The sequence below is a fragment of the Chamaea fasciata genome, unplaced genomic scaffold (assembly GCF_029207755.1).
Source record: "Chamaea fasciata isolate MVZ Bird 193981 ecotype frontalis unplaced genomic scaffold, bChaFas1.0.hap1 SCAF_21, whole genome shotgun sequence".
NCBI classification, from domain to species: Eukaryota; Metazoa; Chordata; class Aves; order Passeriformes; family Sylviidae; genus Chamaea; species Chamaea fasciata.
In genome coordinates, this window is record NW_027094106.1 from 6,012,278 (window position 1) to 6,027,202 (window position 14,925).

A 14,925-nucleotide genomic window follows, 5' to 3' on the forward strand; every position below is an offset into this window, starting at 1 on the left:
GGGCTGGGAGATTTTCCAGCTGTTTGTTAACATAAATACCCCCCTGATTTCCACGAGCTGGCTCAGAACAGCCGCGGGAGTGTTTGGATGAAATCCTGCTTGGGGTTTGTTTGCTCCGTTCCCCAGGGACAGGAGGGCAAAGCCTCCCCCAGAGCCAGCCCAGGGCTGCTCTGACCCAGGGGATTCAGGAGGGGTTTTTTTGCTCAGCAGCAGGGTGAAAAGGCAGTTTGTACAAGAGAACCAATCTGTTCCAGTGGGTATCGGCTAAATCCCTGTGGGGTTTTTTATCTTCTGTTCTTCTGTTAGAGGATTAAATGTTCAAGAGATGCAGTTCGTGTTCGGACTCAGATGTTTATTAATTCTTATCTACGGTACAGTCTCACAAACTGTGAGTTCTAGCTAACATAGTAAGACATGGCTCTGTCTCTTTCCAAGGTCTTTTAAGCACAAACTGTCCAATTATGAACTGACACCTAAATTATTTTTGCTTTTAACCCAATAACCAACCACCTGTGGTCCACAATACGGATTCTTCTGTCTAATTACAAGATACCACCCAAACCCATGAAGAAAAAGGTGAAAAAGGAGGACTTAGCTTAGGCCCTAAATCCTCCACCTTGCTTTATATATATATATATAAAACTGTATTCTAAACCCTTCAACTCTACGTTTTCTACCATGTGATATTAGACAGTTCTATTTAAATTGCACACCCATAATCCCGGTGTTATTAGTCAATTTTGGAAGCCTGTTCCAAGGCCTCAGGTCAAGTGCAGTGTTTTCTTGGGGGACAGTGCAGCAAGCCTAAAATCCTCAGTGCCCAGGGTTCCAACGTTAACCCCTCCACGCCCTTGCCTCCCCTCACAGCTTGAAGGCCGTGCTGATGGGGAAACCCCAGGACAACACCGTGGACTTGTCGGGCATCCCGCTGAGCCCCAAGGACGTGGAGAGGGTGACGTCCTACCTGGAGCACAGCTCGGAGCACATCGACACGGTGGAGCTGTGCTTCACCGAGCTGACGGACGAGATGCTGCTGCAGCTGCTGCCGGCGCTGGGCCGCCTGCCCCGCCTCACCACCCTGGCCCTCAACGGCAACCGCCTCACCAAGGCCATCCTGAGGGACCTCACCGACACCCTCAAGGACCCCAAGAAGTTCCCCAGCGTCACCTGGATCGACCTGGGCAACAACGTGGATATCTTCTCGCTGCCCCAGCCGTTCCTGGTCAGCCTGAAGAGGCGCTGCCCCAAGCAGGGCAATCTGCCGACCATCCTGGAGTTTGGGGAGGGGCAGGTCAGCGACTTGGAGGGGCAGGAGGGGCTGGGGGACAGCCAGGAGGACCTGAGGGCTGGGCCGGGCCAGGCTGGCAGCACGGACTCGGGGCCGACGGACAGAAAGACCGAGGAGCTCCCTGGCTCAGAGCGAGGTGCTGCCACGCCACAGACATGATGTCCAGCCCTCGGGTGGGCACCTTGAGCAAGGATGACTTCAAACCTCAGAGCTGGGAGGGTCTGATCCCACTCCTGGATGCTGTAGGAGTCCCAGCTGCTGCCTTCCCCCTGCGCCACCAATGTCAGCGATTTTCCTTCTCGGAGAACACATCGAAGCGATCACGTGGAGTGTTTGCATTTCCTAAAGGCTGGCCGGGTGTCTTGAAGCATTAGTGGTGTGCTGTGCTTTTGGCTCTCTCAGAAATGCCTCTCCAAGGGGCTGCAAAACCTCAGAAGGGCAGGAAAAGGGAGCAGGGAGGCTGTGCAGGGAAGGGCTCCCTTTCCTCAGTGCATGGACAGACAGCAGCCACCCCAAAGGATGGGCTAAACCTTCAATCCTTCCCACTCCTGACTGCAGGGATCACTGGTGAGAGGCGTGGCTGCTGAGACACAACAAAAACCCGCTCACACACAAACCAGGGGTGTTCCTCTCAATATTGTGAGCTTCGTTTTCCCGGGGCAGGGTTAAATCCCAGCCTGCAGCGTGCCTGGACAGCACCCTCACCCTCCGGCCTTACCAAAACCAGGCTGGCACCTGTGCCTGCCCAGGATTTCTTCAGTAAAACCCAGTTTCCTACCAGCTGTGAAAACTCCTGAGCTTTTAATGGGAGCATCTGCTCCATTCTGGGAGGGACACACAAATCCTGGAGTCAGGGCTCTGGAGCATCACTGACAGAAAGAGAGCACGGTACTGAAGGGTTAAGAAAGGTAAAACAAGCCTGGGGTTCATCCCCCCTCTCACTGCCACACAGCCAGCTGGGATTTAAAGCCTCTGAAAGCCTTGGGGTCACTTGGCCTTGGCTGTTGCTCCCTGGACCAGAAGTGCTTAGTTTCTAAAATGTTCCAGTTTTTTCTAAGACAGGGCTTTGGGTTTGATTGTGTTTCAGATGGGAAATGGATCAGCCCAGAGCAGCAGAGCTGGAAGGTGCATTTTGGCTTTTTGGAACCGGAATTTCATTGGATCCCACGCCTGGGGGAGGGCAGGAAAGTGGGAAAAACTTCCTCTTCTTCATGTTCCAAGGAGCAGACCTGACTCCCTTTGCAGAGGGAGCCTCTCTCTGTCCCAAGCCCTTCCCCTGAGTGACTCCAGCTTGGCTTTTTTTGGGCGCAAACAGACTTTTGGTCCCATTGGCTCTGTCCATTTTTCCAGAGGGGCTTCAGGCTACCAGTGGTTGTTTGTCCTCCATTTGCAAGAAGATAACTTAGAAAAAACTCTGCTACTTTTAATCCATTTGGCAACACTCAGTATGATTTGCATGTATCCAAGCCTTTTTTCGTTATGGGTTTTTGTTTGATTTTTGTTGGTTGTTTTTTTTTTTTTTTTTAAATTCTAACTCTTTCCAACAGGCATGAAAAGAAAACTTTCCAGTGAATATGGAATATTTCTGTTTGAAATAAAGGAGCTATCCGTAAACAAAATAAATGATAATGTTTAATAAAAACCCAGTATTAAATTTTTCCTCTGTCCAGGTGGAATGCCCAGGAAAAAACAAAGGACAAGGCAGTGCCTAGAGCTGCTGGTCTGAGCTCTTCAAGGGGCTGGAGAAATAAAGAGCTCAGTTTATGGGCTCGATTCTTCAGGGTGGACATAAAGTGGACACAGAAGCATCATAAAAAAATCTTTTAAATTTTAAATATTGCCAGTGTGGAAGATAACGTGGGAGAAAGGAATGCTGAGAGCGGGGCAGTGCTCCACAGGGTGTTTATCTCCAATATTAGTGCACTGAAGGAAAAAAAGCTGTTTATTTGCAGCAAGAGCTCTCTGTCCCAGCAACAAACCATGGGGACCAAGGAGTTGGGGGGAATGTAGGGGGATTTAATCAAGAACAAGATTTCTCTTTGCAGAATAAAAAGGAAAAGAAACTGCAGCAATTTTCTTCTTTCTACCCAGGTACCACAGTGCTGGGCTCCCCTCCTCCTCAAGCACAGCTCAAGCCCCTCTGCCTGTTCAAATTATTTAAATCACAAGCTCCTTGCTGCAGGGTTTTTATTCCCTGCTAAGTATTTGCACAGGGCCTGAGGAGCAGCCTGGACCCCCCAGATCACAAATTCACAAACCAGAGGTACTTTGCATTTAGAGTGAGCTCTGCATCCTTAATTCCTGTTTTGCTCCATTCCCTCACGGACAAAAACCACCCAGGAGGCTGCTGCTGCCACATTTCCCCTCCAGCTCAGCTTCCACCTGCTGGGAAACACATCAGGCCTTGGAGAAATAATTTAAATGTCTCCAAAGGGAGATCCCACAGCCTTTGCCCTGTGCAGGTGTTGCGCTGCCTGAGCCGCCTCTGCTGCACTGGTACTGGCAATATCCCTGTGCCCAGAGAGGATTGAGCCCTTCTGAGACACAGAAAGAGCTAGGAAGGGTTTTCAATCAATAGATCCGCGCATGCTGGAGGATGCACCAAATTACTTGCATGGAAAAAGGGGGGAAAAAAATAAAAAAGCAGAGCTGTTGTAGAGAGAGTTGGTTATAAAAGCTTTGGCTCATCAGAGCCTCCCTCACAGTGTGGATTAGTTCAATTATCCACTTAGTGCACTTCAGGATAATGATGATCCTGTGGGCTCAGCACAGAGTGGGGCTTGGTTGGGTTTGTTGGTTGTTTTTTTAAAGGAAGCAGGGTGAGACGCTTCCCTTCCCAGCTCATCAACATCAAAACAAGCTCAGGGCTCACTCCACATGTAATCAATGTTCCCTGGGCTACACGGAGCTGCTGCTTCGGGTCAGAAGCTTTTAACTGGCCTTAGATGAAGGATTCAAGGACTGAAAATTGCCGCTGTTAGAATATTAAAGCAGAATGAGGTCATTTCTTGTCGAGGAGGGGAGGAAAGGGCCACCATAAAATAAATAAAGCATAAAATGCCTCAGCCGGGCTTGGTTGGTTCTCTCCCCACCAGCACCACAGCCCTGCCTGGGCATGAAGCAAAGCAGTCTGGAGAGGAGATTTATGCCCTCAGCAACAAAAATGTAATTGGAAATCATTCTGTGCAGATTGAGGAGCCCACAGCGAGGGGAATGGAAACAGCAGGCAGGGAATGAGAGAGGGATGAGAGAGAGGCATCAGAGGGCTGGTGCCACGCTCCAGAGAGCTCCTTCCAGCTGCGTGACCTGGGAAGAGTCTGCAGCGAGCCTGTCTGTGTTTTGAAGGTGGTTATTCATTTAAAATGAGGGTTACACTCCCAGAGGATGGCTGGGAGCAGGAAAGAGGGCCGGGAAAAGTCACCCCCAAGCAGGGAGTGTGTGGGAGAGCAGAGGGAGACACAAAAACGCTGCTGGAGATGTCCAGAAGCTCAAAATACTTGGGCCAAAAGCACTGCTGCTGCTCAGGGGCAGAGGTCAGCAAATGCCAACCCAAAATTGCCCAAACACCAACTTCTCCCAGAGGAAGAGCCAAAAAGTGTCCTAAAAGGTTAAGGGGACACCACGGGAGGTAGCAGTGGCCAGGGGCTGCCCCAGGCTGGGTTATCCCACTAAAACTGCCTTTGGAGAGGGACAAAAACCTCCCAGGGCTCCCCTGTGGATCATCACCCCTGGTTTCAGCAGCAGCAGGAGGAGGTTTGTGAGCTCATGCTCAGGAGCACTCATGTCCTGAAAACACAAAGACTCCCCTGCTCCATTAGCTGGGCTCTGCTATTGCCATGGAAACTAATCGACCTTATTAGCAGAATTCATCAAAGCTGAGGAGAAAGGGGTAAAAACAAGTGACCCAAGCTCTGCAGTGAGATGTCCCTTGGTGAGCAACCACCAGCAGGCTGTAGAGAGCAAGAGGAGAGGAGCTTTCCAGCTCCATGAAATGTCTTCAGCAGGAATTCCTGAAGGACAGAGCCATCCCTCACAGCGCTCTGCCTGCCTCCAGCCAGGCTCCAGTCACACTTCCAAGGGGGAGCCCAGCTCCAGGCACATTAACATGAATATTAATTAATTATCATGAATAAATGGATGGAGATCCCCAGGCTGGACAGGGCATGGAACAACTTGGATTAGTGGGAGATATCCCTGCCCACAGCAGGATGCTGGAATGAAATGGGCTTTAAGGTCCCCTCCAACCCAAACCATTCTATAAAATGTCAGCACGGGGTTTGTTCTCAAGGAGGATTCACTGGAGGAATCCTGGATCCCAAGCCGGCACTGCAGGAAAGGTATTTAGGAATAAAGTGTCATTTTTTATGTGACAACTCCATCAGCCCATGGCTCAATGACCCCTGATGGATGGGGAATTGGAGGTGCTTTGTTTACAGGCACTCCTGGGCGTGCATTTTTTATCTCCCCCTCTGTAAATACAGAGACACAGCTGGTTTTACCTTCAGCTCAGTTGATGGTTTTACATAAAATTGAAGACCAGATTTAATAGAGTCAGAAAAGATGCAACCTGTTCACCACAGCCTTTAATTATGTGTGCAGTTTGCTGAGTTTTCTTGGCTCCTAATAGCTTATTGATCTCGTGGCTTCTGAGCCATCTCTCTTCTTTGCTGTTTTATTAACTCAGTCTGAGGAGAAAATAAACCTGTGGAGTGGTTTTGCATCCAGCAGGTTGGGATGAGCAACCCCAGCCTTCAGTGAGCCTGGTGCACGTGGCAGCTCTCAGGGAGCTGTTATTGGAAGGACAAATAGATTTCAGGTTTACAAAAGAGGAGAGAAATATTAATAAATAATTTGCAGAAGGTCTGACCTGGGTATTTATCACTGGATTTTCAAGGTGTGTGCTGTAAAACCAATTTATTCCTGGCTCTCCCTGTCAGCTCTGTCCCTCTCCAGGGAAAACCTGGGTTCCTCTGGGTCAGGGCAAAGCTTTGGGGAGGACTTTGTGATTAGGATTTTGCAAGCAGCACCCACAGCCATCCTAAACACAATCTACATAATTAAAACCTCAAAGCATCTTACTGCAGGCCCAAATTCCTGGAATAGACCTACAGAGACTCGAGGATGGATGGAAAACTATGGGATATTGGGCTACAACAGATGTGGAAAATCCAGTTGCATCAGCACAGGAATGAGCTTCCCTTTGGCAGCTGCTCCTTGTCTTGTAACTCACTTCAGGTAAGAGCTGCCATTCCAGCTCTTCTAGAAATGGAAAATAAGGCACCAAAGAATCAATCCCACTCTGGTACCGGCTGCCCCAGGGCTCTGACTCCTGATCCTACAGGATTCCACTGCTGGGGAATTGTGCATGCAGAGAAACAGGCAGAAAATCCCAGAGGTGGACAGGCTTCAAACACAGAAAATGAAGGCTTCTGCTTGGGGCTGTGTGCATTTACACATCACTTTGCAAGAGGAGAACTTCACCATCCCTTTTTTTGGTGGTGTTGTTTCATCTTCACTGTACCCACCAGCTTGTTAAATTATCAATTCCAAGGCTCAGGATTTTTCCAAGCTGTGCTTTCCTGCAGGCTCAGAGCTCCCCTCCACCACAGGCACAGAAACAGCAGAGCTGGGGACTGAAATGCAAATATTATCCTTTTTCTGTGCCAAGCCCCAGAATGGGCTGAACTTCCAGGGCAGGGGCAGCCACCAGCCCAAAGCTGTGCCCTCACCCTGGTGTCACATCCATTCTTGAAATGATTTTGGTGGTGTTGGTGATTCTTCAGCTCTGCTCTCCTCCCTGAAACCTTACTTTGCCTCAGCTTTAGCCTCTGACCTGTTGCCAAGTGACACCACGTTGCTGCTGTCATCTCCAAAGACCTTTTTGAAGCATAAAAAGCAGCACCTTTGAAATCCCTTGTCCTTGATGCAGCTCCTGCTTTGCATTTCCAAACAGCCTGGCCCTGACACTGAAGCTTTATTTCACCTCCTGCCAGCACAAAGCATCTTCCTCCAAAGCACAGCAACAAACAGGCTGCTGGGGAGGTGACTGGATGGATTAAATTAAATTAAATTCAAAGTGCAGATACCTTGGTGCAGGGGCCTCCCATCACTGTGCATTTCAAAGCTCCCACCTCACTCCCAGCTTTGAAACTATTCCCATCATCTTCCCAGCAGGTATCCCCTGGATTTCGCTCAGCACAAAGAGTTTATTATTTACTGCCATGGCTGAAAGGAATAAAATACCTGATTTGACACAGTTCAGGAGAATTGCTTTATCCAATGACTGACCAAATCCTCTGCCTACTCCCAGCACGGCTCCAAGCTCCAGTTCCTTATCTGTAACGAGGGGATGTGGAGCACTGCAGACTGTTGCAGGATTATCAGATGGAGGCACAGATGTAAAACATTTATATTGGATATTTCAGCTGCTGCTGCTGTTGTGAGCTGCATTAAACAGCTCACAGATCACCTGAGCACCAGCTCTGCACTTGCTGTCTGATAAGGGCTGATAACCAAATTACCATTTGGTACCACTATTGTCTTGACCCAGGTGTTTATAAATAAAGTTTCAGCCATCCAGGAAAATTTATTATTTTTATGATGGCTGATAACCTCAGGCTTAGCTGGAAGGTTTTCTTTAATGTGCTGTTAAACCTCAAGCCTACTCCACTGGTTCAGTGATAACAGCACCCAACAAACCTGAAGCCAACACTAACAAATCTTTAGGTGCAGTTTGCAAGGGCACAGAATACACAAAAAACCCAGAAAATCAAACCTAGAGTAACTATCCTACAGGATCTGGGAAAGCACAAGCAAGAAAGCAATCCAAAAATCTGGGAAATAAATTGAAATGATGAAGAAAACCAAGGAGAGCCCAGCAGAAAGCCATAGGCAGCTTCAGAAACATCAATCATTATTTGTCTAGAGTTTGTGTTGCAGCTGTGCTGTGCAATGATTTTACCACAGACCATTACAAAAAAAAAAAAAAAAAAAAAAAAAAAAAAAAAAAAAAGCAACAACAACAAAAAAAACTGTTATGGAAAAAAATCCAAGAATTGACTCGCAAAAACTAACAAACAAAAGTCTTAATTATTGGAGATTAAACTTTTAACATCTCTATTTGATTAAAACAGCAGGGATTTGAAATCAGTCTCCACTGAGTGATTTTCTCATTTGCATTTTGTTCAGGCTTCAGTTCCACACAGGTGCTGGGCTGGGGGTGTTTATTGACTGAAAATGCACCTGGAGCAGGCACAGCCTGGCAGCTCCTGAGCTGCATGGGAGGGAAAGGTAATGAAGGGCAAATCATCCTTTGCTTTTTTATTAAATAAAAATAAGTTTTAACTGCTTTGGCTCCTCATCACACTCAGACCAGGAACACTTTGGGGCTGGGACCACGACTGCAAGTTTGCACAGCATCACAAACTCAGCCTTTGCTGGCCCAACACTAAGAAACATTAATTAACAGCTAATTAAAGAGTGACATTTTCACTGTGTGTGGGATTCTCTACATAATAATGAAAGTTGCAAATCTCTTATACAACAGGGAGGGAACCAGCAATAAAACCAAGTTTCCCCAAAGAAGCTTCTTCAAAGCTGTAAAAATCTCTTTTATTTCAAATGCTCTGAGCTTGGTCACTGCCCCATCTTGTGGGCTCAAGTGTCAGGAGGTAAAGCAGGACAGATGTTACTCTTTGAATTAGAGCACAGGAGCAGAAAATGCTCAATATTCTTTAATTCAGCCCTCTTTGCCCACCCTAAATCAAATCCCACCTGTTCAGTCCTCACTCACCAGGTTCAGCAGTTTTAGGATCAGTACTTAACAGCTGGGCTGAAACCGATTTCAAGCGTAAAATTAAGGCACTGAATTACATGAAGCGACAAAGAGGAGGAATGTTTGTCCCAGCAGAGCATTAAATGATGCATTAACCTTGTCCTTCACAGGAACACGTGAGATGTGCTCCAGCTCTGGCAGCACAAGGTCAGTGGGGTGCCAGGAACATCCTGAGCCCGAGAAAGGCCAAAGACCCCCTGGCTATTTTGAGATTTTGCTCTGAGCAGCTCAAGAGTTGCTGCCTGTGGTTATCTCAGAAATTATAACAGAGCATTTGCCATTCTTCAGCTGGGAGAACACAAGCCTGTGGCACTTGTCTTGCATGACACCAGTGTTACTCCTTGCTGGAAAGCAGCAGCACCGTTGCGCCTCACTTCTCTGAAATGAAGGGGAGCTGGAAAATGAACAGCTCTTCCTCCTGCTCTGAGAAGAAAAGGAGTGAAGTGTCAGTATTTAGGATTTGTTGCATTCTGCAAAGCTCAGATACACAGGATATCCCTTCCTCCTTTCTAATTAAGTAGATACAGCTCACACTGCCTCAACTCAAAGAGCAGCCACCAAGCCAAGCTCTTTACATTTCCATTAATAGCTGGGATGTATTAATTATAGTAATTTATGGCTTTGCATGAGTGATTATTCTCATGCTGATGCAGATATGATTGCTTTACAATACTAATCAAGAAGCAAGGATGAGAACATGCATTTATGTGAAATGTGAGGCTTGTGATTTACAGGGAGGGAGCAGCGAGGCAGCTCTGCCCCTCTGGATCCCTCTCCTCCTCCTCCTCCACAATTCCAGCCCCTCTCCATCCACAGCACATTATTTTGGGGATAATCTCCATGTTTTCTCTCAAATAGTGATTTCAGACATGGCATTGCCATCTCTCTTATTGCTAAAAGCTGGCACTCGGCCATTCTTTGCTTTGCTGCATATTTTCTTTATTTCTGCTTTAATCTTTTCATCTATTTTAGATTTAGCCGGGGCTGTTGGCTGCTGTTGCGTGCCAAAGGGCTTCCTGCCAACTGTTCTTTTTAAACCTTTAGAAAATCCAAAATAATTGTGTTTTAAAACCAGATTTCTGTCTGCTGTTTATTCCCCAACACGAAGTTTTAAGTGCTCCAAATGTAATCAAAACAGAATGGTTTTATTTCCCCTCCCCTCAAGCACCATGAAATTATCCGTGCTCCCCTGGAAGATCACAGTAAAATGTTGAAGACACTTGTTTTGTTTGAAAGGCACCATTTTCTAACAAAAATAACACTTTTCCATTCATTAATCTCAGCAAAAAACCCCAGCCTGTTAGAGCATCCCTGCTGAGGAACTTTGGTTTTGATTAGAGCAATAAACAAGGGATGCTAAAATGAAACTCATGAATACTTAACTCCAACAGATACCACCAACTGCACCCTCAATAAACCCAGAGAAATTCAGTATTTAAGTTTTCCCAGATCAACTTTGCTCTGTTTTAATGAAAGAATTCTAATACTAGAAAGCAAAAATTACAAAACAAGTTGCCTTCTTTGAGCAAATTAAACAGCCCATTAAACAATTTGCTGATTATTTCTGTTTGCTGAGGGCATGTGGCTGCTTTTACTGCCATGGTCTGCAGATTCACATTTAAATAGAGGTGGAGTCCTTGTGCTTTCTGAGAGCTTTAAACCCATTTTTATTCCCAGTGCATGTTACAAGAAATGTCAACATGTTCTAATACACAAGCTCTAAAAATCAGGCAGAAATAGTTTTATTTCTTTAAACACTGAGAACAGAATGTAACTTCAAGTTTTAATTAAACAGTGGAGTAACCTGTTCTTCATACTGCCCAAATCCTTTCAGATAAAGAGCAACTAATTAATTCCAAACATGTTTTTCCTACTCCACTGCCCAGGCTGAATGTTTTTATTAAGACAAAAAAAAAATCCAGATTAATCTACCTAGATGTTTTAGAACCGGGACATATCTCTGAAATCAAACACTGAGGTTTTTTTCTGAATAGTTCCTGAAATTCTACATTTCATGCAATTTACACCATAGAGAGCACAGCCACCTGTGCTTTTGGACGGACAGGGACACTGCCCTGTGAGCAGCACCAACTCACAGCACCTCTCAGTCAGAAAATAAAGAGATTCAGATCTTCACCTGAACTCCCCAAGGAAATCAAAACCAATCCCAGGCTCTTCCACTTGGAGCTGTGAACACTGTGATCCCCTACTGGCAGAGTGACCACAAGTTCACGAGGAATTAGTTCAATTATGAATTAGATTTTGCAAAAAGCAGAAAGCTTTTGCAAAATGCACACCCTAAAACTTGCATTTGCTGACATCAAGTGGGCAGAAGGCTCAGCAACATCAGTTTGAATGTTTAGGAGAACTGAAGTGTTACAACCTGCCAGTACCACTAACATTAATAATTAATTTTTTGGGAGTTTTGGCCTCAAATGCTGGGGTTTGACTTGTTTAAGCATCTCCAAGTTCCCAAGATTTCCCCTAACTCTTGAACTTTGCCTCTGCAGCAGACTTTAAACTCAAGTTTGAGATCAAAACTACAAATAGCAAGCCTGCAAACGAGCTACAGATGCAGCTGCATTTGCTGCTCTGGCTGTCAGAGTATTAAAGGGCTGATCTCTGCAGTAATTACACTCTTGATGTCTTATTTAAACTCTAATTACCACACTAAACCCCACTGGCATTATCTGCAGTAAACACTCTGCAATCTGAGTATATTTTACAGCGAATTATTGGAGTGCCCAGTGTGTTTATTAAAAATGTGCTGGAGAATGAGTGCAACGTCATTCCTTAATGCAGTAAAGTGACAAAACACAGGGTTGGGTTTTGTTTTTTTTTTTTTTTTTTTTTTTTAATTTTAATGTACATGTAATAAATACTTTAACTGTTACCACTTTGTAACAGGCAGAAAAAATTTTGTGTTACACAAAATCCTCCAACTCAGGTGTTTTGTTGGAGTCCTTCTGGCTCAGAGATGTTTCCATCAGCAGCACCTGGAACACAGGAGAGCAGGGTCAGGTAACCAGCCTTAATCATCATTAATGGATTTGTTAATGAGTGAGATATCATCAGAAAACCTTTTGCTCACCACCAGTCAATCTGCCGGTAATTCCAGCAAGTTTGGGTTAGTTTCATCATGTGATATCACAGGGAAGTTGACACATTTGTGGCAGAATCAAGACCTTTATTTGTCTACAGCGCAGAAACAGCTGCTCTTACACATTTACTGCCTGTATTTTAGTCCAAGTATTTTTTTGTTTTGGCCTAGAGCTTAATTAATTATACATTTAGAGGAGAAACACTTTTGAGACCACAGCCAAAAGCCACCAAGTTCACCTAGGAGCTCAATAAATATTAAACTCACCCAGCAGATTGTCCTGTCCTGCTGTCTCAGTGCCCTCCACAGGACTTGTCAAGAGCTGTCACATCAGTGGGCGCACATCAACAACCTGCAGGCTCTACCTAAATAGATCAGGAAATAAATATCAGACTTAAAAAATTATGGAGCACAGATGAAGTGAAAATACACATCCCAAGCTCCTTATAACTTACTAAACTCATCCTAAATTTACATTTCACCTGGTATAGAATTCTATTTCTACACTGAAACCCCCGACTCACCTTCACATCAGGGCCACCTCCCCAGCGCTCCCATCCCGTGGTGTCACATCCATGTGGAAAGTTCAGGCTCTGCAGAGGAAATGGGACAGAGGGACACGAAGGTGAGGTGCCTGCATGGAGAAAAAGCTGCCTGGGGGGTTCTAGAGGATGAATGTCGAGGTTGGAGCCCCTGTGTGTAGCTGCATTTCAGACCAGAACCAGGGTATCGTCAGTTCTCGCATCTGACGGCACTTCCTATTCAGGGTTATCATCATCAACAGCCGCTCGTTACCTCCTCTAATTAATTAGTCACTCAAAACACTGGCTTTCATCTCAAACAGTTGTACAATCTCCCCCCCGTGTATGAAGCACTAACTCTTAACTTGCATGGACACAAAATCAGTTTTATTGAGTTCTTTAACTTAAGATGTAATTTTAACAGGTTATTTTTGACTTGTAAAGGCCTCGAACCTCTTAAAACACCTTAATATATACATAAGAAAACTTCAACTTACTCTTCACTTCAAGCAATCCTTCTGCTGTGGGAATAAAAGCAAGAGAAGTGTTACTAGAATACTCTTCAGCAGTATAAAGTAGGTTTATACAGGGAAAAACAAGAACAAAACCAGACCCTCATGGCCAACTCTGCTTGTGCTTCCACGCCCTATTTGTATTAATATGGATCACTGAAATAATTATATCTGATATTAGGAGATATGAGATGAGGTATTTAAATATTAGTAGTCAGCAATCCTCTCTAAATAATTTCAATCAGGAAATTGAGAATTATATAAATTTAAAATAATATAAAAATGCAGCTCGCAAAATTGCCTTTACCAACAAGGCAATTTTCAGATTGAAACCGCCAACACTCCAGTGCCGTGGGTGTGATTTTTAATTACACAGAACGGGTCTGGTACATCGAAAAATCGGAAGGGGAGACCTAACAGCGCCATAAAAATGGATGGACGGCGCAGGATGCCGAGCACTCCCCACAGCAGCGTTACCTGCATGGCCCCCACGGAGCCCCCCACGGAGCCCCCCACGGAGCCCCCCACGGAGCCCCTCACGGAGCCCCCCACGGAGCCCCCCACGGAGCCCCTCACGGAGCCCCCCACGGAGCCCCTCACGGAGCCCCCCACGGAGCCCCTCACGGAGCCCCCCACGGAGCCCCTCACGGAGCCCCCCACGGAGCCCCCCACGGAGCCCCCCACGGAGCCCCCCACGGAGCCCCTCACGGAGCCCCCCACGGAGCCCCCACGGAGCCCCCACGGAGCCCCCCACGGAGCCCCCCACGGAGCCCCCCACGGAGCCCCCCACGGAGCCCCCCACGGAGCCCCCCACGGAGCCCCTCACAGCCCCGGCCCGGCCGAGCCCCTCCCGACTTACCGGGGAGGCGTTTCCGCAGCTCTGGCCGGGTCCCGGCGCTGCCGAGGTGCCGATGCCGCCTCCATGGTGGCCTGAGGGGACAAGGGCCGTGAGGGGACAAGGGCCCTGCGCCGCCACGCGCCGCCCCCCGCCCCTCCAATGGCGCGGCCCGGCCCGGGCAGGCCCGGCGGCCGCTCCCACTGCCGAGCTGGGCGGGGGTGAGCGCTTCATCTCGCTCAGTGGTACGGGAGATCCGCTCGGCAGGCCGGGCCTGCGGCTCCCCGCCGCCCGCCCTGCAGGCCCCGAGCGCGGCGCCGAGCGCGGCCCGGCCCTGCCCTCAGCGGCTCCAAGGGCACACGAGGAAAAGGCCGGAAGGCGTTCGGCGGCCGCTTATAAAGGCTCGGGCGGTCCCACCCCGCGGCGGGGCCGGGCCGTGCCATTGCTCCGCACCGGGGGTGCGCCCAGGCTTCCGTTTCCTCCCGTGTGGGCCGGGAGGGAGCGCGGCGAGCGGAGCCCCGGAGCGCTCAACCCCGGCCTCAAAACCCCGGCCCCAAAAAACCCAACTTTAGGCACCATCTCAAGGCAGGGAGAGGCGACAGCCCGGGGCAGCGAGCCTCGTGTCGTCCCCGGCCGGGCAGAGCCCCCAAGGAGCCCCGGTCCTGCCCTGGGTTCTGCGTTTTTCAGGAAAACTGGAGAGGTCGGAGTGATTTCAGGCCACTTTTATTTAGAACGGAACAGCTGGTTTTTAAATATAAGTGCCATTCTTTTCACGCTGTGTCATCTTGAACTGAAAACAGGGGTGTTTCGGTTTCCTTTTCCCTGGTAAATGCAT

At 47.6% G+C, this 14,925-nt stretch overlaps 1 protein-coding gene, 1 long non-coding RNA gene and 2 other non-coding genes across 4 annotated transcripts in view; 1 reads left to right on the forward strand and 3 right to left on the reverse strand.

Moving 5' to 3' along the window:
- LRRC75A (leucine rich repeat containing 75A) overlaps positions 1-2,942 on the forward strand; it is a 57,107-nt gene extending 54,165 nt beyond the window's left edge. The window contains exon 4 of the mRNA XM_066201742.1: positions 868-2,942. Coding sequence (XP_066057839.1) covers positions 868-1,447 — 580 coding nt within the window. The 3' untranslated portion in view covers positions 1,448-2,942. The remainder of the gene's footprint in view (positions 1-867) is intronic.
- A 7,823-nt stretch (positions 2,943-10,765) lies between these two features.
- On the reverse strand, positions 10,766-14,441 carry LOC136300032 (uncharacterized). Its single transcript, XR_010723611.1, has 5 exons — positions 14,115-14,441; positions 13,241-13,264; positions 12,747-12,815; positions 12,490-12,587; positions 10,766-12,118 (listed from the first exon to the last, which is right to left on the reverse strand). It is a non-coding gene; the product is annotated as an uncharacterized lncRNA (long non-coding RNA).
- LOC136300127 (small nucleolar RNA SNORD65) lies at positions 12,192-12,265 on the reverse strand. Its single transcript, XR_010723628.1, has one exon. It is a non-coding gene; the product is annotated as a small nucleolar RNA SNORD65 (small nucleolar RNA).
- LOC136300123 (small nucleolar RNA SNORD49) lies at positions 12,931-13,004 on the reverse strand. Its single transcript, XR_010723624.1, has one exon. It is a non-coding gene; the product is annotated as a small nucleolar RNA SNORD49 (small nucleolar RNA).
- Positions 14,442-14,925: the final 484 nt, after the last annotated feature.